At 44.5% G+C, this 25,907-nt stretch overlaps 1 protein-coding gene across 1 annotated transcript; it reads left to right on the top strand.

Annotated features, from left to right (window-relative positions):
* Positions 1-1,669: 1,669 nt before the first annotated feature.
* On the top strand, positions 1,670-23,078 carry LOC121295544 (SEC14-like protein 1). The gene is made up of 16 exons (XM_041220294.1): positions 1,670-2,106; positions 3,235-3,316; positions 14,532-14,681; positions 15,007-15,138; positions 15,656-15,784; positions 16,205-16,424; positions 16,828-16,937; positions 17,418-17,607; positions 18,308-18,396; positions 18,502-18,572; positions 18,972-19,143; positions 19,649-19,783; positions 20,188-20,322; positions 20,598-20,849; positions 20,949-21,127; positions 22,353-23,078. The coding sequence occupies exons 2-16, from the start codon at positions 3,254-3,256 to the stop codon at positions 22,456-22,458; spliced, it is 2,133 nt and encodes a 710-aa protein (XP_041076228.1). The 5' UTR covers positions 1,670-2,106; positions 3,235-3,253; the 3' UTR covers positions 22,459-23,078.
* The last annotated feature ends 2,829 nt before the right edge of the window (positions 23,079-25,907 follow it).

Here is a 25,907-nt window from a genome sequence, read left to right as displayed (position 1 = left end):
CAGCTCTTGTGGGTAAGACCTGCTGCAGAGGAGTTTGGTTAGAGTCCTTTTTAGACTTGTGACTTGCTCACAGTTCAGTGTGATGTGACCTAATCATGAAGACAGATTGGTTACTTGTCTAATTTGCATGAAATTTCAGTTTTAGACACGCATTATGCTGTTGCTTCCATAAACTGAATAGCACTGTAGCATAAAATGGCAATGCAAATAGGCTTTAATCTGCCTAACATTAATGCAGATACTTTGTTTCCCTCATTTCTTAGACGGGAAATGACTTGCAAAATACAATATGCAATGTTGCATGAGTTTAACACTTGATCAAGAACCACAGCGTCTATCACACTGTAACTGCGTTCTTTAATATATTTCAGGCTTGTAGATTCCACTGTGTACATGTGGGAGGCCTGTAAACATAGAATCTGCTTTTTTTTATTTATTTTTTGTTAAAACTTAACCTACAGAATTTCAAGACCAGTGTGTGGTGTTTAAATTTAAACCAAAGCAGTTGCTTGAGCTGTCACTATTTGAAAGTATTTCCAGAAAGCACATCAAACCCTTGAAGCTCCTGTAACTAGCTGTTGTACAGCTCCAGATTTAAAGACCACTGGAGCAAGACCACCTCTGCTGGTTTCCAGTTTTGCGTCTCAACAGGTGCTTCTGCAAGTGTTGTACACACAGATGTTTGTTTTGTGGGGTAATGCTGCTGCCTTCTCTAGTGCTGGTGCAGCTCTTCATTCTCCCTCTTCAGTCTGGCTGGGAATCCTGAAAAGCTGCTTCCCTTTACCTCACAAGCATTGTCTGCTGCCTTTTTCTACTTGTTAAATAAATTAAGTTATTTTACAGCTGGGTTCACAGACCCCATCACCACCAATCCTGATCCCTAGATTAATTGCCCAGTATATATCAGACTTTAATGCTGCTAATGTCCGATACAGAAATGACATGAGCAGCTGTAGTCAGCTTTCGCCTGTAGGGCTGTTTTTTTAGCATAATGACACTGGAATGCACACGTGTCTCGCAAAAACACAAACCAAACCAGCTTTCATCAGCAGGATCAGGAGCACATTCCCTGCACGCTGGAGGTGGTGAACTCTAGGAAACGCAAGAATAAACAGCGCCACATTAAATCACAATTTAATAAGACTTTTCTAGGTGTAAGCAAACATGCGTGTGTGACGTGCAGATAGAAACCTCCAGAGTTTGCTAACCTATACTAAATAATGTTAACAGCAAGTAATGTGACAAATTGCATGAGCTGATCACACATTTACACAAATGTAAGCCTGACTTGCAGACAACTACTCGTGGTATTATGGACACGTACGCTGTGTAACAGATCAGCAGAGCTCATAAACACGCTAAACTATAAAACAAAGCCTGTGCAGTAAAATTAGACAAACTAATATTAATTCATTGTTTAAGAAAACGTGACAGTCGGACACTGCAGCTTTAACCAACATGAACGCGCCTGCGCCGTCCTCGCACTCTGCGAGAGCGTGTGCACTTTAGTGGTGTGACGTCGAGCCGTTGCCAAGTCCGCTTATAATAAGCGGGATTAGGTGAGTCGCGTTTGGAATTTGCATAAACGCCCATACTCTAACATGGGTTGCGCTTTGGGCTTGTTTGGGCTTCTTTTGAAGAACGGGGTCGCTGTTTTTCTGTCAGAAATCTGGCATCCCTGGACTCGGCTTGTTTGGAGAGCGGAAGCGGCTTTTTTGTAGCCAAAAAGAGGAGGAGCGTAGTCCTGTGAGGATTGTTTAGAAATGGTTTTTATTTTGTAACCACGATTGCAATAATAATAAAAAAAACACACAGTACAAGGCAAAGCAGAACCGGGGAGAGCTATTTATCAACATGACACTGTGTTTTCTTTCCGGTGAAGAAGTTGAGTTGATGGTGGCGAGGGGATGAGCCGATTAGAGCTGGTGTCAGCCGGGTCAGGAGACACAAGCAAATCCGAAGAGAAATACTGTGTGTCTAAATATTTACTGTGCAGGACTTAACGCGCTGACCAGTGTGGGAAGTGTACACCGCGCCGCAGAAGAAGAAGTTTTCAGAACCTCCTCACGACTAGGAGGGCGAGCGACGCCAAGTTCAAGGCGAGAGGTTCGTTTGTGGATTTTACTGCACTGTGAATTTTAATTCAAAAGCAACAAAAACCCTGCCAGTGTCTCGGTCTGTAAACGCCTATTTAATAACACTGCTACTGATCTATTTAGTTTGTTTTACTACATTTTAAAAATGACATTGCTAGCGTTAGAAATTGAACGTGCTGATAGAAATATTTAACGACTTGGTTTTACAGTCGATGGTCTCTTAAGTGGGGTAATATGATTAGACGTCTTTGCCTTTAGATTAAACGGCGTTATATATATAATATATATATATATATATATATATATATATATATATATAATATATATATCATATATATATATATATATATATATTAATCAAGCGAAAAGTTATCTCAAACACGATAGGGTTTGCCTTAACTTACATTTTAAAAAAGGAATGGTGTGCATTATAATGTAAGTATGTAAAACGCACTATCCGTGATAATTTAAATGTTAAATTATGTGTCGGAAATGTATGTTATTTTATTGCTAGAGATTTGGAAAACGTAGGGGTTCAGTACACAGATCCTGTTGCATGTTGGCTGTGTTGGGAATGTGAACAATACTTTGTACCGGAGTGCTGGATGGGTTCAGTACAGACTGTCATCTCCTTCCTTGGTTAAAACTAATATAGCAGACATGATTCCTTGTTTACACCAGATTAAATGAACGCTTATTAACCTGCGGTTCAACAGCTCATGACGGTTGTGTTTCAGCCTAGTTGCCTATTCACGTAACTCGAATGTCTATATACACTCAGCCAGAGATCAAACCCGGAGCCGTTCTGTGTTGATCAGTAACCAGTTTTTCAACAATGGCACAGCAAATTCCAGGAAAGCAGTGTCACAGTTTGTGAATGTCAGTCAAATTATTTAAACTCTTAAGACACTTCCTGATGAGGGAAAAGAGAGGTGCCATTGAGTGTCTGTCTGTATGTCTGTGTGTGTAGGTAGACCTGGTTTCTGATCCATACACAAATGCAATGTTATGAAGATGTTGTCGTAACCCCCTCCCTTTTGGAGGTTGCATGCTGTCCTTTATGTAAGCATTCACTTGTTTCAGCATTGTATTCCGGTTTCTCCTGGCGATCCTGATTGGTTGTGTGCTTGTGTTTCAGGACCCAGCCGGCCCTGATCATGGTGCAGAAGTACCAGTCTCCCGTTCGGGTGTATAAGCACCCTTTCGAGTTGGTCATGGTGGTGAGTTGTTTGGTTTGTTTTTTTTTTCTCTCTGTTAATGGCCAGTCAGTCCTTCCTGGATCCACACTGCCACATTTCCTACAATAGTCTGTGTTTTAGAGTTCGTTGACGGTCTTGAACGATTCACTGAAAAGGACTGTGTAAGCTGACCAGTGCAATGTAAAAACAATGCTTGCCAAAGGGTAGCATGGTCTGTGTTAAACTTGTCTGTGGCACAGATAATGTGGGTTGGACAGCCTGCTTCCATCTCTTCGTTTAAACAGTGCTGTGGAATGATCTATACAAAACCCACCATAATTATTACTGTAAAGTGCTGTTTACCTCCTACAGGCTACATTGCAAATAAACCCTTGGCCAGCATGTAACCTGTGACCTGGCTTTGTGCTCATAGCTTCAAGGCAGGGGGAGGATCTGTTATATCATATATACATTATGGGTCACTGATTACCAAGGGCCCTGGGCAAAATGCCCAATCGCCCAATAAAAGAGCACAGGCTGGGCATCGGTTTACAAAGGATGTGTTTTACACCTATGTGCTGTTTGTTAATGTAGGTATCCCGTTTCCTATTTAGGTGTTGCTTCCCATTAAAGTTCTGCTTTGTTACTGTTACTGTCTGACTTTAGATGTCAGATTGTGAAATAATGTTGGCTGTACCATGATGTTTTGCCACACTGGTGACTATTGAATGATGAACCTCTTTCTTTAACTGCAACCTGTCTGCTGTCAGCGTGGCAGTCTGAAAATGCTTCTTAAAATAGGTCAAACACTTCTACCAATAAATAAGTGCTTGTCTCTTTCACAGCTGCCTCCGCACCAGGGGGCTGTTTTCAGAGCGGTCCGCACGCCCAGCTCTGATTAGGGCTGAGAGCAATACATCCCTGGGTCTTATCATGCTGTCTTCAGAACTAGGGCCTGGATTCATCCGAGTATAAAACAGTCGCTGATTCTGATTCTGATCAGCCACTTCTAACGGTCTTCTATTCCAGCACACGTTGTGTTGCGAAGCTGCAAGGTTGGGGAATATTTCTCGAGCAGCGAGTGCAGTGTGATTTATTCCCTCATTGTTTCTGTAAGGCAAGTCTGCTGAATACCCTCTTTATTCATGTTGACTGTGAATGCCAGGTACCTCGCGTGACTCTCCAGGGCTCAGGTGTGTTCTGTTATTGTACAGGACACTCCTTTATGTGCTGTATCAAGCTTTCAGGTGTGAGAAGGGTGTCAACTCAAAGCAGCTTTTAAAGCTAAATAACAAACACTGAATAAAGTTTTAGTTCCAACAATATTCCCAATGCAGCAATGGATCTCTGCAACACTGCAGCCTTTGTTAAAACTCACTCCCCTGTGTTGCTACCTCTTGTTTTGCTTTCCAACTCCTTTAAAAGAAGCAGGTTCACTCTCTGCTGCACAATGCAACGTCCCTGATTGTATTTCCAGTGTGAGGTGGTCATTGGGCACAGGCACTGGTTCAGCCTTGCCAGCCTGGGTCTGGTGCACAGCTGTCACTGAACGATCCCCCAGTGCATTGCTGAGGTGCGGTGCTGCGTCTGCTGTGTGCAGTGGAGCTCTGAAACATGCTGCATCATTAGTTTAGGTTAGCCCAGCAAGTGCTTGAATTAAGATCATGCTGTATCTCAGGGGCAGCACTGAACTGGACCTGCCCTCAGTATGAGGGCACAGTGAAATATAGTGGTGTGCTTTCTGCCCCCTGCCAGTAGTGAACACTGGGCAGCCCGTGACAACCCCCTGCAGGAATGTCTTTGAAGCACAGACACCAACCTGTCTGCTGATTTCAAAAGTGTTTGTGACAGTGTGGGAGAAGGTTTGCCCAAGATTACAGGCTAAAACGTGCACTGCCATGTAGCGTTTGGTCATTGAGCCCCTCAGTGCCACGAGAGAAGAAAAAGAAATGAGGCTGAGAGTGGAAGAGCGCAGTACAAGTGGAAGCTGCTGAAAAGAGAAGGTGTTTTAAATAGAATGCAACGAGCAGAGCATGAGGGAAGCAGAACTTCCTTCAGAACAAACCTCTGGGTCCCGTCTGCCACAGGTAATTCTCACCCATCTGATTGCTGTCCACTGCTACACCTAACCTATATCCGTGAGAATCTGGCCCCTTTCCCATAGCACTGCACTGAACAGATCTCAGGACACTCCCTTGTTGTGTTCCTATTTTCCATCTGGCTGAAGTAATAACAGGAAAGTCCTTTGATAATGTGATCATATTTTTGGCACTGTGTGAGTGGAAAATAGCAATTACAAATTACATTGAATATTATCTTTAAAAAAAAAAAAAAAAAGTAAAATATATTTAGATGGGATGTTTTACAAATCTGCAGCTGCTAGAAATGTCCACACAATGATTTATTTGACACTTACTTTAAAATAAATGCTTGCAATTGAGCAATTCCAACTGCAGTGCCAAAGCAGGAATCAGAGGTAAATAAGAACTAATTAAACGCAGAGTGCTGCTGCCACAGTATCTGTTTCAGCTTTGTTTTATGCACTCTGGCAGCAGAATCAACTAGGTACTCTGCACAAGTTTGCAAAGGGGAAGCTGACATTTCACACAGACCCCCTCTGGCTGAGAGACTGAGCTGCTCATTCTGTATTGGGTGTTCATTACTGGAGACTGTGAATCTTGTAAAACTGTAGAAATGGGAACTCACTTTTGGCTTTGTGCAGATTTGGGTAGGTTTATCAAAGGCTGGATTAATTGCTGCATAGACTCAATTGTAACCTACCTACAGTGTCAGTGATTATATTTTACTGAAAAATGAATACTGGTAGTCCATTATCCTCAGTAATTATGTTTTTGAAGAAGACACTGGTCTAAAAGTTTGTTTACTTGACTTGCCTGCTGCATAATTTATTTGGGGAAGCTGGAAATGTCTCCCCTCTGTTGCAGTGAACAGTGGCATGACTTGATGGGTATATATTTTGCTAAAGAGTTATTGAGAACAATGTGTTGAATGAAAGTACATAGGGGGGAAAAGCCTGTAACATGGTATCCATTTCAAAACTAGTGAACAAACTCAAATATCCAGGTTACAAAATCTGCAGAAAGATTCAGTGTTTTAACTGGGCTTGTACAATTACCAGGCTGATAACAGGCTGATTTCAGAAGAATAACCTCGAAATGAGGCTTGGTGTGCATTCTTTGCTTTCTCAAGACATGCCCCTTTTCCTGATTTATCTCCTCATTTCACGCTGTCACATGCTTCAGTTGTGACCTTACTCTCCACCACACAGCTTTTCATTGAGTCGATGTTTGTAATCTGCATTTGGGCAAGGCAAGTTAGCCAGGGCGCATGATTTTTGGGATGAGAGGGGCTCTGGAATGCATTAATACAAGAACGTTTGGAACCTGTATTTCAGGTGATGCCTTAACTCAGATCACTGGCCACTTTGCACTGCTGCCTTGTCACAAGCTGGGGAGTGCCTGTGTAAATGCAGCATTCTGCATGCAATCCTGAATGACTTTATAATCGCCCTACAGTAGAGGCCAGAGATCTGTTTATTCAGGTATTTGGAATGTCTTGTAGAAAGAAATTGGTTCAGAGATGCATACTGTTGTTGATCTCTGTTTGCTGTCAAGTCTGCACCTGCCTTGTTTCTAAGGAATTTGATACAGTCCCGGTGGCTTGCTGTGTATTTTTTGCCGTGTTCTGACTCTGTGTTTGTTATACAGCAAGTCTCTTTACATTATTGCCCACGGATTCTGCAACTAAACACATTTGCTTCAACACATCAACTCCTCATTAAAGTTGCAGTGCTAATGTATATCCCTGGTAGGCTCTGGCCATGTTTTCTGGGCATTGAGATAGATGTGCTAGAGTAAGGGCTACACTTTATTTGATCTACAGTGACACAAAGGCAGGCTCTCAGCAGTATCCTGAGTTTTTAATGACACGTACAGCTGTGTCCTGAAAAACTTTTAAGAAAATTATCATGAGCATTCTGAATCAAATTGTGACCTGCCTTTGCAGCAGCTACAGCACAATACCATTGCGCTTTTATTGAGATGCTTTACAGGGAGTTGATCTTCGTTAGTCGAAGCGGAGCGAGGTTTAGTTGTAATTGAGGATGGGGGGTTTTTCTGTGTTTTTCACACCTGCTGCTAAAGCCCTGGGGTTAAAATGGAAGGTGTTTGTACAGCAACAAGGCTGCTGTTAAAAACACATGGAACCACTAGGCAATAGACAGCTGCTTCTTGAGATGAAGGGTGGCTGTGTGGAGCAGCTTAGCTAACCAAACAGTCCTCAGCCACAGCAGCAGTTTTCCAAAATGCAACGGCACACTTTATTGCCTTAGTGATGCCTTTCCAGCTCTGACTGATGCGTTGCAGACCTGCAGTTACTCTAAAATCATTACTACACTCTGCAAATGCCTCCTGCTTTAATTTTAAACCTTGCTCGTATACATTACTGTCACCGAACCTCTTTTAGCGTCACTATAACTCACAGTTTAGCATTTTTGAGGATTAAGATTTTGCTCAATGTAGTTGCGTGCGTAGACTTTGAATCATCTCCACTCGCTGCGCTTCTAAACAGCCATTTAAGTGATGTTTTGGAGCAGAGTCAGTTAAAATGGAGCCTGAATTCTATAGCACTTTTTATCCACGCCAGATCTCATAGCACTTTGCAGAGGTGCAACGCTGCAGTGCCAGCGCACCACTTTTAAAAGACAGCAATGCCCACCATATTGCTGGTAATTGGCGTTTGTGTGCATGCAGTAGATTGTTTGAGTTGTTTTATTCAGATAGGGTGACATTCACATCAGTGTCTGTGTATATAGACACTGGGCCACACTTCTTATGGTTGAGACATGCTTTTAATAGGGAATATAAAATGTGTTTTTACAAGTTTAAGCTTAAGAATCACCTAAAAAAAAAAAAAAAAAAACTTCTTTCAACCACTTCTTCTTTTATGCAATGTCAGAGCAACACTGGGTAATTTTCTTTTGGTTTCGCGTTTCCTGTTTTTGTCAAAGTGTCTGAGAGTTCTGACTGCTGACACGCACGCTTCCCCCAGCTTGTCTAGAAGGCTTGTGCGCTTCTCAGCTGGAATGCTGACTTGATCTCGGCAAAGGGCCAGCTTCCCCAGGCTCCGTCAGACCCCGAGAAGCAGTGGTGGCTCTGCACAGTTAAAAGTTGAGGATTGCTGTGTACAGTGATGGTGCTCAGCGGGTTGCTGGACTGGTTCATATAGTGGATATCTGCTCAGAGCTGGGTTGGCGCAAGCAATGAGCCTCTAAGCCACCCAACCTATCTCAATCCTGCCTGGGGAGATTACTTTGTTTTGTCTCCTGTAAACCTGCCCATTGGTGAAAAGTTTCTTGGGTATGGCTGGTCTGGAAGATGCTTAGGAACTTCTCTAGATTACGAAAAACTCACTCCATCTAGGCATCCAACAGCATTCTCCTTTTTTAATGTACATTTAATTTTGTATTATTTAAAATAGATGTATACTTCATTGTATAGCCTAGTCAGATTGTGAACAAGGCCACTGGATGCCTGCATGTAAATTTAGGGGTGTGCTTCATGGTAATCCAAAGCCCTTGAAACCTCTTCCTCAGAGTGGGTCCTGTTTGCACACAATTTGCACTTGGGGTTTGCATGTTCTTTGCCTAATTTGTTGGTCGGATCATTTCCCTGCCTGCAGGGAAGACCCTTCTCTCAGCTGAGCACTTGATGGCTTCTTTCCCAGCTAATGATGAGAACATGTCAGCTTATTCGCACTTTTATCTGGTATTCTCAGACTTAGACAATCATTATAGCAGCTTCTATTTGAAATACAAGAGCTGACCTTAGTAGAGCTGTTTTGGTTCTGTAGCCTTAGATACTGTAAAGTTTTTGTAAGAGTATCCATGACTACATAACTTGGCTTCTCTCCATTTTTGAGAAGGTAGGACATATTTCAACAGTGATCTGGCTGCTCCCAAGCCTACAAGAAAAACAAACCTGTTATAAACGCATACAAATTTGGTCTTATTAAAATGAATTGAACTAATAAAATGTTTGAAGCCCTGTTTTAAGAAAGACACAGTATATGGCATCACAGTGGGGCTGTCCTATAAATCAATTTGCTGTGGGACCCTACAGGACCTTGTTCCCAGGACTGCGTGACTTAGTTAAATGAGTATCCTTTCCTGTTGTGCTTCATTCCAGCCACTGTGCTGCTGCTCCAGCAGTACCGGTGCCCCAGTGATAACCCCTCCTGTGTTTGAATATCCCAAGTGTTGTTTGGACAGCAGCGAGGAGGGCTTGTTATTGTGCTGTAACTTTCCAATCTGTTGGGTCCAGAGTGCCCTTTCAGCGCTGCGTTTCCTGAAGTTGGCACGTTTCACACCGTAGTGCTTCACTGTGCATGCCGTGCAGAAACATCGAGCTGGAAAGTAAGCACTCCCCTGCAGGCTTGTTTTCAGAGCCCCAGTCGATACGTTCTTGGTAAAGCAATAGCGACACCAATGAAGATAAACATGCAAATCGCTTTGCATTAACCCAAAGTGTTTATCCTGTTCATAGAATATTAATGCAGCACTATGGTAGTGTTTGTTTCAGGAGTGATAGAAGACCTGTGGAAGTACAATAAGAACTCCACTATATGGTGTTTTAAGCCACTGCCAAATTAATTAGCATGGAAGGGCTAATGACCTCCGTTTAACCGTCTGTTATCTAAATTGAAATGCTGCTGTAATTGTGTTTGTTTCTCTCTCTCTGAGCTCATTTTGGATACTTTTAAAGTAGCAGACTGCAGCAGTTTTTAGTGAGGGACTAATCCTGTACCCTGTGTCTTATTTAATGAGGAAGTGAGGTCCTAACATTTGGCGTTCTTAATGCTGGTGTCTGCTGCTTCTTTTTATTTGTTTTTTTGCAAATGGACATTTTTAACAGCTGTGCTGGCCAGGTCTGTGTGGGGGTTGCTAGGTACCGTGCACTCAGAAGATTAAGAAAACATTTAGGATTTCAACAGGCACAGCTGTATTCTCCACAGCCTCTCCCACCTCACTGTTTTAAAGCATGTTTCAGTAGAACAGTGCCGTATTCCAGTTATTTCTTGCATAGCGAATAGCCAATTCTGACCTGGATTTCATCATACAATCTGGTTCTCATCAGTTCGGGTGTTTTATGTTTAATCCCTGTTGTACTGAGCATGTGGATATGGCAGAGTCCCTGCTTGCATTGTTACACTCTGGTTAACTGTTTTCTCAAAGAATAGTCAAACTTCTTTCCCCCCAGAACTTGTGAAATCGGATTTTCAAAAGCATCCAGGGCTTGCAGTAAGACCAGCTGAGACTGAATCAGTGCAGGTATTTATTTGTTTCTTTGCTTTTCTACCCAGGCACACTGCGTAAGGGGCCCTAGTGCCAAGACAAGGGCAGGAAACTGCAGCAGGTGAAAGCAGTTCTTTGAGAAGCCATGTAGATAGATCAAAATTTCTACTGTTTTATTTTTATTTGTATATTAAATAGATGCTCCCCTAGTCGTCCTTTTATTTTTTAAATAAAAACCTCTAAACAACTTTGCTGTAGACTCTACACGTGATTGCAGTTACTGTTCTAAGGGCCCAAATGCAAAATTTAAATGCAAGTGCAGTAGCTGGTAACAGTCAGATTCGCCACTGACCCAGATACAGTGTGCAGTCAGTCCTCTGTGCTTTCACAAGGTTTGTGAATAATCCTGGAGATTTGCACTTCCAAAATAGCTGGGGTTCTGATGTGGATTTGAAGTGTGCAGTGCAATGCACATGCGTATGTCCTGATCTGGATGCTCATCACTTGGTACCTCGGTGCTTGTATTCTCCGCTAAAGCAGTCCTCACAACCACCCACTAAGCCATGCCACTTATTCAGCAAAACACAACGTTTTGTTTTACAATGTTTTTTTTCAATATAAAACCATGTTTTCAGTTTTATATTGTATTTCAGTTGAATTAAAAACTTAGACATTGCTGGTGGCAGCCTGCACACTAAGTCAGGCCACTGCGTGGCTGAAGTGCGTGACAGCAACACTGACGTATCAGTAACACAGTGTCCTGACGCCATGAAACCCAATGCCTTTGTTCTCAGCTAAAATATCCATATTGAAATGGGTGCCGGTAACAGGAAGCTTATCTGAGATTTCTTGTGATTGTCGTGTAGGAACTTTGTAGCTCTTGATCAAAAGATTAGGCCGTAGCTGAGTTGGCTGAAGTTGGAAAGGCAATGATTAAAAGCATTTCTTCTGGGAACCTTCCCTCAGGCTCCTGGAACTGGTTTTGTATCAACAGAGCAGATATGTATTGGATTCCTAGGTTAAAGAAACCGCTGTGCTTTGTGCATTCCTAATATTTTAAAATGAGCAATGCAAGTCCTGATTGCATTGCATTCCATTCAAAGTGACCTTGTTGTTCTGACGTGGAATGCCTTTAGAAATATAGCTGCACTCTTATTGGGCAGCCTGTTGGGGTGCTGTCCTTTTACCTGCAACGGTCTTTTTGAAACGGTGTAGGAGCGAGCGGATCTCATTTCTAGATCACTAATGCAAAGGGTACGTTGTGGGGCAGATTTATTTGACATCATGCAATTTGTATTGAGCAAAACTGAGGATAGGTTACGTGACTGTCTCTTAACATCTGGTGCAGACTCTGCCACACACACACCGAGACAGACACATAAACTGACACACACACAGAGAGCGAGAGAGAGAGAGAGAGACATACACACACAGATGTGCCCAAGCAGAAATGTAACATTGAGGCTTGCAGTCAGGGAAGAAACTCATTCCCGCAGTTACAGTTCCCATTGGAGGAGAGGCTTTTTATGTGAATGGGCTGACCCTCACGTGACTGATATTAAAGGATGATGACACTCAGAATCTCCGACGTGTCCTGTAATATATAAAAGCTGCATCTCCTTGCTGGAAGTGAATGGAAGTCATGGTTGGCAAACAGGTCCTTCAGTATCCAAGACTGTGACCATTACTGGTGTTTCAATGAACCGCTTCAAAAGTAATGCCTGGGCTAATCTGGAGAACATGGCAGCAGTGCCCTGTGTTCACAAGAATTGCTGTCTGACGATCCGTCTGTGTTGGGTTGGGATATTGGAAAGCATTTGTGTGTCTCCTAGAGCAGTGGTTTTCAACCCCAGTCCTCAGGGAACCCTGTGTCATCTGATTTTCATTCCAACTGAGCTCTCAATTGCTTAACCAAGCCTTTAATTGAAACGCGCATTATCTTAAATTAGCTTTGGTTCAGCGCTAAATCAAGTGATGTGTGTTAAACCTATTAGCAGAATTATTTCATTACAGCGAGGACTTCCTGAGGTTATTGATCTGGGCAGGGACTAAAGGAACTGTGTGTGTTGTTAGAGTACCTGCTGACCTGCTTTGTCCCTGCCCGTAAACTGAGGTCCTCCGACTCTGGCCTGCTTGTTATCCCCAAGCAAAAGTGCACCACACTTGGAGAACGCTCATTGAGCTACGTGGCTCTGTCCCGACTTTGGTGTGTGATGCTCCCACCATCGCTCGCTTTAAATCAACTCGCAAGACTTGCTTGTTTTCTCTTGCTTTCCATGCTCTTTAAGCCTGATAGCTGCTGTGTCGTTGGTGTTTTATTTATTTTTTTCTCGCGTCTACAATGTTTTTGAATTCTTTTTACATCCTAGCCTTGTATTTCATGTATTATGCATTGTTTTTCACTGTGTTTCATGTATTATGTCTTTTCTGTTACTGTATCTTGTAGCAGCAAATTGAAACCCACTCTTTGTTGGGCAGGGACTTCATAAAAGGGATCTTAAATGTATGAAGAGAAGCCTTTAACTGTCTTAGAACAGAGATTTGTGTGCAAGCGGAATCGTCCATTATCAGATGACCTGTCTGTTCATTTCACGCCCGGCTATGCCTGTCTACATTGATTTTAATATTTCACAATGCTGTACTGTGCTGTCAGTTTTCATAGCTGAACGGCTGTCGCTGGTTTTGAATATTGGGTACAATGAATGCAATTGTGGTTAGCCTTTGGCAATTCAATGCTCAGTCTTTAGTGATGAAGTCTGATCCCTTTAGCGCAGGACTGTGTGCATCACTGGAACCTGGCTGCGCTCCCACCTGCGTCATGTGGAGGGGAGGCTGGGCTATGCTGGGTCACCTGGGCTTCCTTACCCTGGAGGGTTGTGTTTGCTGGTTGGTGGCTGTTAAAGCTGCCCCTTTTTCGGGATTGGATGTGATTATTAACCCACTCCTTCAAAAAGCAGTGGAGCACAACCAGGTTGGAAATACTGTAAGATATTTTTTTTTACCTGGGATTTGTAGAGGGGTTCTCAAAAGACCAATCCCCTCTTTGCCAGCTATTAAGTGGATGATGTAGCCTAGTCTCTTGTGTTTGATGCTTCCCAGCTGTAGTGTATTTAAAAGGGAGCTGTCCCCAGAGGGAATGGAGAAGTTCACTGTAGACACAGCGAGTAGTCTGCTTGCATCTGACAACAGTAAAAGTCCAGTGAGTTGCACAAACGGATGATGAACAAATGAGTTTAGTGTTTTAAATGTGCCATTCAAAGAAATGTGTTTATTTCAGTGCTGTCCTAATTGTCCTCTGCTGCCCGTTGGAAGATATGTGATCCCAGGATCCATCATGTAATTCCTCAGTGATCTATTACTGATCACAGAACACCTCCATCTTTAGGTGTGGATAGCAACGCATCCCATTTAATGAGGAGTTCTCTGCAGGGAGAAATGTGTGTGTGTGTCTTCTCTCTGGCGAGAGGCCAAACTCGCTCACTCACAGGAAAGTGGTTTACCATGCACTGCAAAGCAGGATTTTTTTCACTTTTTCAAAAGCTTTCCCAAGATAAACCCTCTGTGACAAAGATCTTGTTTCCAGTGGTGATCTTCAGGAGGGAAAAACAAAAACATAATTCAAGTAAAAACTAAGCTGTAAACAATTACAGCCTTCATATCATATAACAAATGCTAGGTAGAAGCCTAGTTCATGAGTAACTTTGTGGAAGTGTTGTTGAACAGCTTGCCAGCGGTGAGGGAATGTTAGGGGGCATTGGAATCCCAAGCTGGGGGAAGGTGGTCAGGGCTTTGAATCCCAAGCTGGGGGAAGGTGGTCAGGGCTTTGAATCTTGACTGTGCACAGGAGTTGTTGAGTTGCCCCACTGTGTGCAAAAACATACTCCTTTCGTGAAAGCGCTTGACTTTAAAATGACCCCAGACTGACAGCCTCTCTCCCTGTTACAGGCATACGAAAGAAGATTCCCCACCTGCCCTCTGATCCCCATGTTCATAGACAGCGACACTGTGAGCGAGTTCAAGAGCGAGGACGGGGCCGTGCACGTGATAGAGAGGCGGTGCAAGCTGGACGTGGACGCGCCCAGGCTGCTAAAGAGGGTACCACCACCTTCCCTTTCCAAACCAATCCCTACACAACAGGACTGCACTTCCAGGCCAAAGACCAGGCTGTGTAACATTTTATAAGATGAGATCGATTGGTTTGCACAGATGTTGTTCTTGACCTGTAACAATACACTGGCCATGCGTATATTAACCTAAGCTAAGTTAAATCTCTGGAGTAAGAAAAAGGTTATACAGCTTGTTACTTTAACAGTCAGTCCAGCATGGTTGAGTTTCTGATTTACTTTTGGGGTTTTCTTAAAGAGGTCTGTCTGGTGGATGCAGGGAGCAAGTTTCATGTGTGTTTTTTTTTTTTCCCCAGATTGCTGGGGTGGACTATGTGTACTTTATCCAGAAGAACTCCTTGAACAGAAGGGACCGGACCCTGCAGATAGAGGCCCGCAATGAAACCTTCTCCAGCAGAGTCATCATCAACGAATTCTGCTGTTACACTGTGAGCTGAAACTCCTCCAGCCATTTTACTGCAATACTGGCTTGGATAGTCAGCCTGTCCTTCCATATCCAAGCACCTTGTTCACTTCAGACTGAACTGCTAGCAAACCCCTAATATAGGACTCAGCGTCACACTTTAGAAAGATGCTTTTGTCCCACACCCAGCTTAAAGGAGACTGTGAATGATTTATTAGCACTCCCTGCAAACTTTGCTTGCAGGAGGAATGTGTTCAGTGTTTGTTAGTCTGAAATCAAGGTATTTACACATTTATACTTTTTTTCTCCATTTTATGCAAAGGACAATCATCGTTTTAGTCGTTGCCTACTGGGCAGTTGGAGAAATGAATTCCTGCATGCTAGAAGTCTTTCTAATGGCAGGTGCCCTGCTGTTTGATTTCCTCTCTCTGCTATCTAGATTCATATAGATGTGTGCAGTGGTGTGCTGAATTGTATAGAAAGGTATTTTGTGTGGGTCTCTCTGAATGCGAGTACAGTATGTGTTGTGATGATATTGGCAGGTTCACCCGGAGAATGAAGACTGGACTTGTTTTGAGCAGTCTGCAAGTCTGGATATCAAATCTTTCTTTGGCTTCGAAAGCACTGTTGAAAAGATTGCGATGAAGCAATACGCTGGCAGTATTAAAAAGGTACATTCTGGGGGGCGAGAAGGGAGGAGGGATATTTTCATGTCATAGCGTGTTAGTTGATGGGAGTCTAAAGTTTAGCAAGAACATTCAAATCCCTTAATAGCTTTTCAGCTATTAGTTTGATTAGGCTTTTGTTTACTCACCCAGATTCCTAATTTAAGAGCTCCTTTATAATCCTAGTTTTGTAACTTATTGAACAGGCTGCAGGGTTTGCAACCAAATGCAACACATATGGTTATAAGACTCCCATTGCACAGCACTTTGATCCATTCCTGGTTTTTATGAGACTATAAGACGCACCTGAGCTTGTTACCTGTACACTGGGGCTATTCAAGCACATATTAAAACCTGGAATGGGTGAAACTGCTGTGCAATATGAGTCTTATCTCCACCTCTCTTCCATTGCCTCTTTTATTCTAGGGCAAAGAGATCATTGAGTATTACCTGAAGGAGCTGGAAGATGATGGCGTTGCCTTCATACCCCGCTGGAGTCCTGCTGTAGCTCCCCCTGCCCAGCCAGAGCGTCCAGTCTCTGCAGCCATCTCCATCCCCGCTGCCTGCGCGAAGGAGAGCCACGGCAGCAAGGAGGCCCTCGGGGCCCCTGGGAGCCCGGCAGAGTCCCTCGCTGGCACTCCTGATGGTACTGATCCCTCCTCACATCTACTCGCAATCTTCCAGCAAATAAAACACCACAGGACACATTTATCAAGAGACCCTGGGGACAGAAAACTTGCATTCAGTCATTAATCAATCCCAATAAAAACCAGAACAATTACAGCAAATGAACTACTCTGAGATTGCATGAAATATTGCTGCACAGAAAGCAGCCATGTAGCCTTGATTATTGTGTTTCAATTAGTGCAAGTTCATTATCTTAGTCAGCTGCTGTCCCAAGCCCTGCAGTATGTGTTTTATCTGTAAATGTATTAGGGGAACGCTGTCTTAGATTTCCATGACTGAGCAAAACTGGTTCCTGCACTTCACGTGCTGCAAATGCGACGGCTGTGTGTGTTTATTTTTTTTTTTCATTCTTTCTTTCCCAGACAAACTGGATGCAGATTACATCAAGCGCTATCTAGGAGATCTGACGCCTCTGCAGGAAAGCTGCCTGATCCGACTGCGGCAGTGGCTGCAGGAGACACACAAGGGCAAGGTGACCCAGACCGAGACCCCTACTTGGCCCCGCCTCCCCGCACAGCCCCCTCAGCCCCGCCTGGTGTTGGAGGCTGCATGCATTGCGTTACTGGATTTACACACCTCCTGTATTGATCTGTTGGGGCTGTAGGTCGTGGGTCCATCTGGTATTCTGATGATTATCTGCTTCATGCATTGGTATTAGATAAGTCTGTGCACAATAGTTAATTGCTGAAAAAAAAAAAAGTTCCATAATACTTTTAATGCATCGGATGAAAAAAGGACCCCTTGCAGAATACATTTCCTGGCTAACAATTACAGCAAGCTATTGGGTATACTACTAATACCTATCCCTAGCATCCACATGCAACAAAAAAACAAACAAATTTATGCACACAGCCTCATATGAGGACATACCTTTTTGTCTCTTGCTGAAATTCTGAATGATTCTTGTATCTGAACAGATGAGTCTCATTGTTTCCTTCCTGTTCGTTTCCAGATTCCAAAGGACGAGCACATCCTGCGCTTCCTGCGCGCCCGAGACTTCAACATGGACAAGGCGAGGGAGAGCCTGTGCCAGTCCCTGACCTGGAGGAAGCAGCACCAGGTGGACTACCTGCTGGAGACATGGAGCTCCCCGCAGGTGCTGCAAGACTATTACACTGGGGGCTGGCACCATCACGACAAGGGTAAGGGCTCCTTGAGACGCAGCTGCCACCCCTGGGGTTTAGTAAACAGGTGTCCCACCTGAGCAGTATCAGGAATCTCTGCTTTCTGGAAGTGGCTGCAGCTGATCTTGTCGGGGCAGAGCAGTGTTATAGTGCAGGGATGGAATTAAGACTCCTGTTTCGTAGCAGTTTCACCCATTCCAAGTTTTAATACAAGCTTGATTAGCCGCAGTGTATATAGGTAAGCAGGGCATGCTAGTTACATGCAAAGCATGAGAATGCCGCTACATCCTGGACAAAAGCATGTGTAATCCCTGAGGGGTGACGCGTTGCCACAGCATGAACTGGCTAACTGGTGCGTTGTCTCAGACCTCTAGTGCTTGAGATTGTGCTTCAGTTTGGTTAGATTCACATTCACCTGCAGCTAACTTAGTCATTACTGACTAGATCACAGTAAAACCCAACATGAGTTCTCAGGATTACAGATTACAAATCCCATCCAGTCTGGGCTGCAATCGCTGGTAATTTTCCCAATGTTGCCTCTTGCTGACTAAGCAATCTTCTAACTGAAGTTATTGCATGTCATAATCAAGCTACTGTGTGGAGCATTCTCTGACTCTGTCACATTCGCTTGAGTCCTCTGTGTTGCTGAAAGCCATTGTGTGCTGCTCTTGTTGTTGTATGAGAAGGTAATCCCGAGTTCTCCCTGTGTTTCTCTCAGATGGTCGCCCTCTCTATGTGCTTCGTCTGGGACAGATGGATACCAAGGGACTAGTCCGGGCACTTGGGGAGGAGTCTCTGCTTCGACATGTGAGTGGAACAGAGCAGCTGCTTGCTTTACCTGCTTTGAGTTTACTTTACTCCTGCACACTGAACTATGGAGAGGTGGGAATGCTCAATCTCTCTTTAATGCAGGTCTTGTCAATCAATGAAGAAGGGCTGAGACGATGCGAGGAAAATACAAAAGTCTTCGGACGACCAATAAGGTGTGTAGAAGATCTTTGCTAACGCCTGCCTTTGTTTGGGGCACTAATAGGAGAAGGAATGAACTTTCTGTTTTGTAATTGATAGTGAAGTGTAATCTCTGAGTTGAATTCGAAGTAGGATATTTGCTCCTCCCTTTATCCCATTTTTTTTTAATGTACAATGAATCTGAACTGATCAATTCATCCCTTTGTGTTTGTGTGAACTCTATGGAGTCATAACTTTGAAAAAAACTTGTGTGCATTTTAAAATATAAAATATATATATATAAAATAGTAACCTTAACATGGTACAGTTGTGCGCACAGTGACTGAACAGCCTATAAATGAGATGAATCTTGTTGCACCAAACTGTTGGCTCGTGCAGGGATTTGAACCTGGGCCCTGTGTCTGTTTCCTCAGCTCCTGGACCTGCCTTGTGGACCTGGAAGGCCTCAATATGAGGCACCTGTGGCGGCCAGGAGTGAAGGCACTGCTGCGGATCATCGAGGTGGTGGAAGCAAACTACCCCGAGACCCTGGGGCTCCTCCTCATTCTCCGAGCACCGAGGGTCTTCCCTGTCCTCTGGACGCTGGTGAGTCTGCGGAAGTCCTTTACTGTCCCCAAAGTGCAACAGCAGCTTTCCTTGCTTCTCTTCATACTTGAATCAGAGTAGCTGTGCATTCAAAACACTAATCCTGCTAGTAACTGTTATTAATATTAGAGATGCGATCAGGAGCTGTGTGTCCTTGTATGAGCCAGATAAGGGCAGCATTTGTTTAGTTTGCTAATTGCTACCATCGTTCTACAGGGATACAAATACAACTCCTGTTGTGTAGCAGTTTCCCTCATTCCAGGTTTTAATACGAGCTTCATTTGCTACAGTGTCTTGTTAAACCAGGAGTGGATCAAACTGCTATGCAGTGGGAGTCTTGGGTCCCTGTAGGAGTTTTAGAAACTTCTTCCCTGTGTGGTGGTTTGACCACCAGATGAAACTGACTTCTTTTTGGGAGGTTGTTAACTGGATCATTCATATTAGTTTCCTGAGGGAGAGATCTGCTGGTCTCTGCTAAAAGCTTACCGGGTCTGTCACGTTACAGGTCAGTCCGTTCATCGATGAAAACACTCGCAAGAAGTTCCTCATCTACGCAGGAAATGACTACCAGGGTCCGGGAGGGCTGGTCGATTACATTGACAAAGAGGTCATTCCTGACTTCCTGGGAGGAGAATGTGTGGTAAGCCAGTCAGTGTCTTGTGAAATTAAAAGGTAGACCAGAAATAGTATTGTTATATTCTGGTGCCATCTGCTGTCTTATATCAGCACTGCAGACACACTTGGAACCTAAACATGATCAGGCAGAAGGGGAGTTGACTCCATATTGAGGAATCAGTGCTGGGCAGTGCACTAGAAATGACCTTGAAAATGTGACCGGGGGCTAACGGATTATCCAAAATACAGTTTAGCACAAAGGATTTCCTAACGTCTGCAGGACTAATGCTGAGCTGCTGGGTTTGCCTACTGCAGATGGGTTCAGATTTGCAGTAATGCAGGTAGGTACGTGAGCACAGAGATTAAGCCGGGATATGTACAGGCAGGTTGGCGCACATGTTTCAGTGTCAGCTGTGTGAATCGTTCCAGTGTGAAGTTCCAGAAGGGGGCGTGGTTCCCAAGGCTCTGTACCGGACAGCTGAGGAGCTGGAGACAGAAGATATCCGCCTCTGGACCGACACCATCTACCACTCCGGCAGTGTCTTCAAGGGGTCTCCACATGAGGTATGTGAGCAGAACTTAGGCAGGAGGTCGAATTATTGCTGTCCTTGGTGCTCCAGTGCAGTGTGTTTTAAAACCTTGTTACCTGATCTAGATTTCATTGGTTAAGGCGGTGATCTTCCTTCCAGACCATCCTAATCATGATTTACTACTGAAGGGGACAGAATCGGACGCAGGGGTTTGGTGATCCGCAGAATTGGGTGGGGGGGTTCCATTAGGGAATGTTCAATCTTGTTTTTTGCTAGAGTAGCAAGTCTGATCCATGCATTTATTTGCAGCTGCTGATAGAAATCATTGACGCCTCCTCTGTGATCACCTGGGATTTCGATGTGTGCAAAGGAGACATCGTGTTTAACATCTTCCACTCAAAGAGGGCCCCCCAGCCCCCCAAGAAGGACACACTGGGTGCCCACAGCATCACCTCCCCAGGGGGCAACAATGTGCAGCTCATAGACAAGTCCTGGCAGCTGGGGCTCGACTACAGCATGGTGGAGTCGCCTCTGATCTGTAAGGAGGGGGAGAGCGTGCAGGTAAGGGACTGCGTTTCGAGTTTCTCTGAGGAACGCTGCAGTAAAAAGTTTATGGGAGTGGATGGGTGACTAACTGAGAATCGGTCTTCCACCCTGCAGGGCTCCCACGTGACCAGGTGGCCTGGCTTCTACATCCTGCAGTGGAAGTTTCACAACATGCCTGCCTGCGCCACCACCAGCCTGCCCCGTGTGGACGACGTGCTGGCCACGCTGCAGGTCTCATCGCACAAGTGCAAAGTCATGTACTACACAGAGGTGCTGGGCTCTGAAGACTTCCGGTGAGTCCTGCTTGGATCTATAGTTCATATTGGAAGAAACGGATGCAACTTTTTTGCATAGGGTATGCTGATGAAGCTTAAATGTTATAGTTGTAATCGTAAGACTTTAAAGGAGGCAGAGCTCTTTGTTCTGCATTCCATAGCTATGTGATGAATAGAAGTAAGTTTATGCAACACATTAGTGTAAAAAAGAGAACTGTTAAGACTGTTCAATATGCCCATCAGCTAACTGCTGCTTTCAGCAACAACTTTCAAATCAATATATCTTCTTTTTTTTTCCTCCTGTAAAGAAATGCTTGCTACAATGTTGAGAATTTGTAAGTGTTTTTGTTTAATTGGTTTGGTTCAGACTAGTTGTTCTAGACTTGGGGTGGAAGGCTTGTTTACTGCTGCTGTAGATTCAGTTTCCCTGCAAGTTCTTTGCCTTTCTACTCCTGGAGCAGACAAAATAATCTCTCACCGTTCAGGCTGGCCCAAACCAAATCCATAGACATGTACAGATTGGCACTGACCATTTTACTTGTTAAAGTGCCTCGTGAAGAGTTTTCTTGTTTGTCTGGCCTGTTGAGTCCTTTGCCTGGAGAGAACGCTGCTCTGTTTTCAGTGCTTAGTTTCCTGTGCTTCACTAGAATAGATATTCTGTTTCGCTGCTCAGCCTTGCTGTGTTTGGACTGTTTCATGCTTTGGGTCTGTAGAATGGGGTTTGTATTCCCCACAATTGGGGGTCCTCCAGGTTTCTTGACCTTGCATGACTAACGGGAGATTGTACAGATACTGGGGCTGATTCTACTGCACACAGGCTCCAACACAAACCGGGCTGCACACAGGCTCCAACACAAACCGGGCTGCACACAGGCTCCAACACAAACCAGGCTGCAACACAAACTGGGCTGCACACGACCTGCCGCGCTGGTTTCTGCTTTACTGGTATTCGTCAGAACAGTTGTATAGAACAACCTCTACAGATTTTAGAAGCATTAAGCATATTCTAAGCTAGAGAGAAGTCACTGGGCTGATAACAGGTTTCCAAGAAGTTGGCCTGATATCCCTGCACACGAATCCTGAAAAAAACAAATAGCAGTAAATAAAAACAAACGTTTTTGTCTGTCTGGGATGTGTCTAAAATGATTTGTGCAGATGCTGTTGAGAGTTGGGGTTCAGAAACCTGCCAGCTCCAGGATCTCCCACCTCCTGGAGATAAGAGGTCTCTTGTTTTTTCTTTCAGGGGCTCCATGACCAGTCTGGAGTCGAGCCACAGTGGCTTCTCCCAGCTCAGTGCTGCCACCACCTCCTCCAGCCAGTCCTACTGCAGCTCCATGATTTCCAGGTAGCTCAGCCTCCACTACCTCCTCCAACCTGGCCAACTTCAGCTCCATGATTTCCAGGTAGTGCAGCCTCCACCACCTCCTCCAGCCTTTCCTACTGCAGCTCCATGATTTCCAGGTAGTGCAGCCTCCACCACCTCCTCCAGCCTTTCCTACTGCAGCTCCATGATTTCCAGGTAGTGCAGCCACCACCACCTCCTCCAGCCAGTCCCACTGCAGCTCCATGATTTCCAGGTAGTGCAGCCTCCACTACCTCCTCCAGCCTTTCCTACTGCAGCTCCATGATTTCCAGGTAGTGCAGCCACCACCACCTCCTCCAGCCAGTCCTACTGCAGCTCCATGATTTCCAGGTAGTGCAGCCTCCACTACCTCCTCCAGCCTTTCCTACTGCAGCTCCATGATTTCCAGGTAGTGCAGCCACCACCACCTCCTCCAGCCAGTCCCACTGCAGCTCCATGATTTCCAGGTAGTGCTGTCACCTCCTCATCCACCAGCCTGTGCAATGCCACAGAGGAGGACCCTTTGAAACAGATGAGAGCTGGTACATTGAAAGCCGATTGTTGGACAGCTGGCTGCCTCAGTAACGAGTCGATGACGTCACGTCAACAAGGGAGTCTAGGTCAAGTGGGAGGGTGGGGGGTGGGGGGGGGGGGGGGGGGGCAAATTAAAGAACCACATTTCTGTCTGGAGCAATAAGTCACTTCTAGGTGTGCGTTATAAAAGAACAAGGAGGATGTTTACTTCCTCTACATTGTGGGTGCTATTTAAAATAATTTAAACAGAGGTTTTTAGGAATTAAATGAGAAGTTTTAGGAAAGTCATTGTTAGAACACCTTTTTTATGACTAATCTACTCTCTTGTCTGGCTAAATTCAGTAGATCTGCTTGGGGACTTTACTTACCAGCAACAGCTTGGAACGGCGTAGTATAAAATATCTCATTGATTTCTCTCGTTTCTATTAGTTTCATGTTCTAACCCTAGTGCAGTTAGTCTTTAGTAGCAGATTTAATGTGATGGGTCCCTTTCCTCTTATGTTACAGAGCTTACTGCCAGAAGAGCAGGCAGGGGCTCCGTTTAATAAAATGTAATGAGCTGAATCCATTCTCATTCAGTAGAAGGTGTTGCAGTGTGGGGTGAATAAGGACTTGCTGTTGGTTACGGGACAATGAAATGGGCAAGATTTGTATTACCCAACAGAGGCACTGCGCACCCAAATACAGAGCGAATACATATATGCTCCGTTTTCAGCATTCTACAGTTGCTTTTTCAGACACTGTGAAACCTTTTCGATTTTGCTCTTGTCCTGTGAAGAGATGATTGAGCTCATTTTAAACGGGACCAGAGCACAGCCCTGCTTTGAGAAGGGTGAGGACTGGATTCCTAGCTGGCTGGCCAGAGGGTTAGACGTTACAACGACGGGATTCCTTTTCTAACCGTGCTTTTTTAACAATGTAAATGAGTCTAGTTTGAAGTGGATATTTTGTAATTTTATAGACCATTTGCAATAATTCAATTTTTCTGTAAAGTGTAACTCCACACTTCAGGAGAAGCACCATTGCAGTGCTTTGTGTTCTGTGGAACTCTGTTCATTAAATAAGCATTGTGCAGATTATCAGAGAAACCTCTAACAATGGGTACTCCCTTCTCCTGCTCTCTCTTCTGGTTTTGCTGTTAGTAAATCTGGCAGGTAATTGTGAACTGGTGTATCACTCATACATGAAGCACATAAACCACACTAGAAGACTAGCCTGGTGCTCACTCAGTTCAGACAGGGCTTGGGAAATGATATGTTTTCTAATAATGACTTCATGAATGTTTGTTTTGTTTTCCCCACTCCTTTATTTGGTGACTTGTTGTGCTTGTTTAGTCTGTATCTGTGTCTGTGCCCTAAAGGGGGGTGCATTGAGGAGCTGTGCAAGGGAGGCTTATTTAGTGCCGTCATTCAGAATACAGCGCACAGCTGCAACTCCACGCCTCGTGAGTGTGTGTATCTTGATGCAGTGCACAGCTGCAACTCCACGCCTCGTGAGTGTGTGTATCTTGATGCAGTGCACAGCTGCAACTCCACGCCTCGTGAGTGTGTGTATCTTGATGCAGTGCACAGCTGCAACTCCACGCCTCAGTGAGTGTGTGTATCTTGATGCAGTGCACAGCTGCAACTCCACGCCTCGTGAGTGTGTGTATCTTGATGCAGTGCACAGCTGCAACTCCACGCCTCAGTGAGTGTGTGTATCTTGATGCAGTGCACAGCTGCCACTCCACGCCTCGTGAGTGTGTGTATCTTGATGCAGTGCACAGCTGCCACTCCACGCCTCGGTGAGTGTGTGTATCTTGATGCAGTGCACAGCTGCCACTCCACGCCTCGGTGAGTGTGTGTATCTTGATGCAGTGCACAGCTGTCACTCCACGCCTCGTGAGTGTGTGTATCTTGATGCAGTGCACAGCTGTCACTCCACGCCTCGTGAGTGTGTGTATCTTGATGCAGTGCACAGCTGCAACTCCACGCCTCGTGAGTGTGTGTATCTTGATGCAGTGCACAGCTGCAACTCCACGCCTCGTGAGTGTGTGTATCTTGATGCAGTGCACAGCTGCAACTCCACGCCTCGTGAGTGTGTGTATCTTGATGCAGTGCACAGCTGCAACTCCACGCCTCAGTGAGTGTGTGTATCTTGATGCAGTGCACAGCTGCAACTCCACGCCTCAGTGAGTGTGTGTATCTTGATGCAGTGCACAGCTGTCCACGCCTCAGTGAGTGTGTGTATCTTGATGCAGTGCACAGCTGTCACTCCACGCCTCGTGAGTGTGTGTATCTTGATGCAGTGCACAGCTGCCACTCCACGCGTCATGATGATGCCACTTTCTCCCAGCACTCCGGGATGCATTCTCCCCAGATCCTATTCAACCTGAGGGCTGCTCTGTGTGTCTGTTTCAGAACTGTCTTTATTAATATATTCATACTTGGTTTGAATTAATATACACAAATAGCCTTTAAATATTTGTTTAAACTATTAAACTTGAATTCTAAAAATGAATGTGTGTGTGTGTTGGTTTATTTATTTTTATTTTTTTCATATATAAACTTGCTCAACATCCAAAATTTAAAAATCCTTCTGACTAGTCAAATGACTGCGATCCTGTGGAATGGATTTCTGTGCCCTGTAGAGGGTACTATTTTTCTGAAGACACATTAAATATCACTTCTGGTTGTAATGTTATTTTAAGCCCAGAAGGTGGCAGTCTTGTATCAGTGGGTAACTGAAATGCAGTAACTACAGGTATAATAGAAAGTGGTGCATTATCAATTGTGGTATTGATACTAGCGGTGATTTGAGGGCTTCATCAGCAACCTGGGCTATAAAAATACTGTAGGAATACAAACCAAAGGCATGATCTGTGATGGGATAATTCAGCGAAGGTGACGTTTCACAAGTGATTTACATCGTATCAGTTTCTCT

This window comes from Polyodon spathula, chromosome 20 (assembly GCF_017654505.1).
Source record: "Polyodon spathula isolate WHYD16114869_AA chromosome 20, ASM1765450v1, whole genome shotgun sequence".
NCBI lineage: Eukaryota > Metazoa > Chordata > Actinopteri > Acipenseriformes > Polyodontidae > Polyodon > Polyodon spathula.
This window is presented reverse-complemented; position numbering and strand designations above follow the sequence as displayed.

What these genes read in the sequence shown, in the direction of transcription:
- LOC121295544 (XM_041220294.1), top strand. Translation starts at nt 3,254, where the DNA reads ATGGTGCAGAAGTACCAGTCTCCCGTTCGGGTGTATAAGCACCCTTTC. An exon ending in CCTCGCTGGCACTCCTGATG is followed by an intron (nt 16,425 to 16,827) that starts GTACTGATCCCT and finishes TTTCTTTCCCAG; the next exon opens with ACAAACTGGATGCAGATTAC. An exon ending in CTGGCACCATCACGACAAGG is followed by an intron (nt 17,608 to 18,307) that starts GTAAGGGCTCCT and finishes TGTTTCTCTCAG; the next exon opens with ATGGTCGCCCTCTCTATGTG.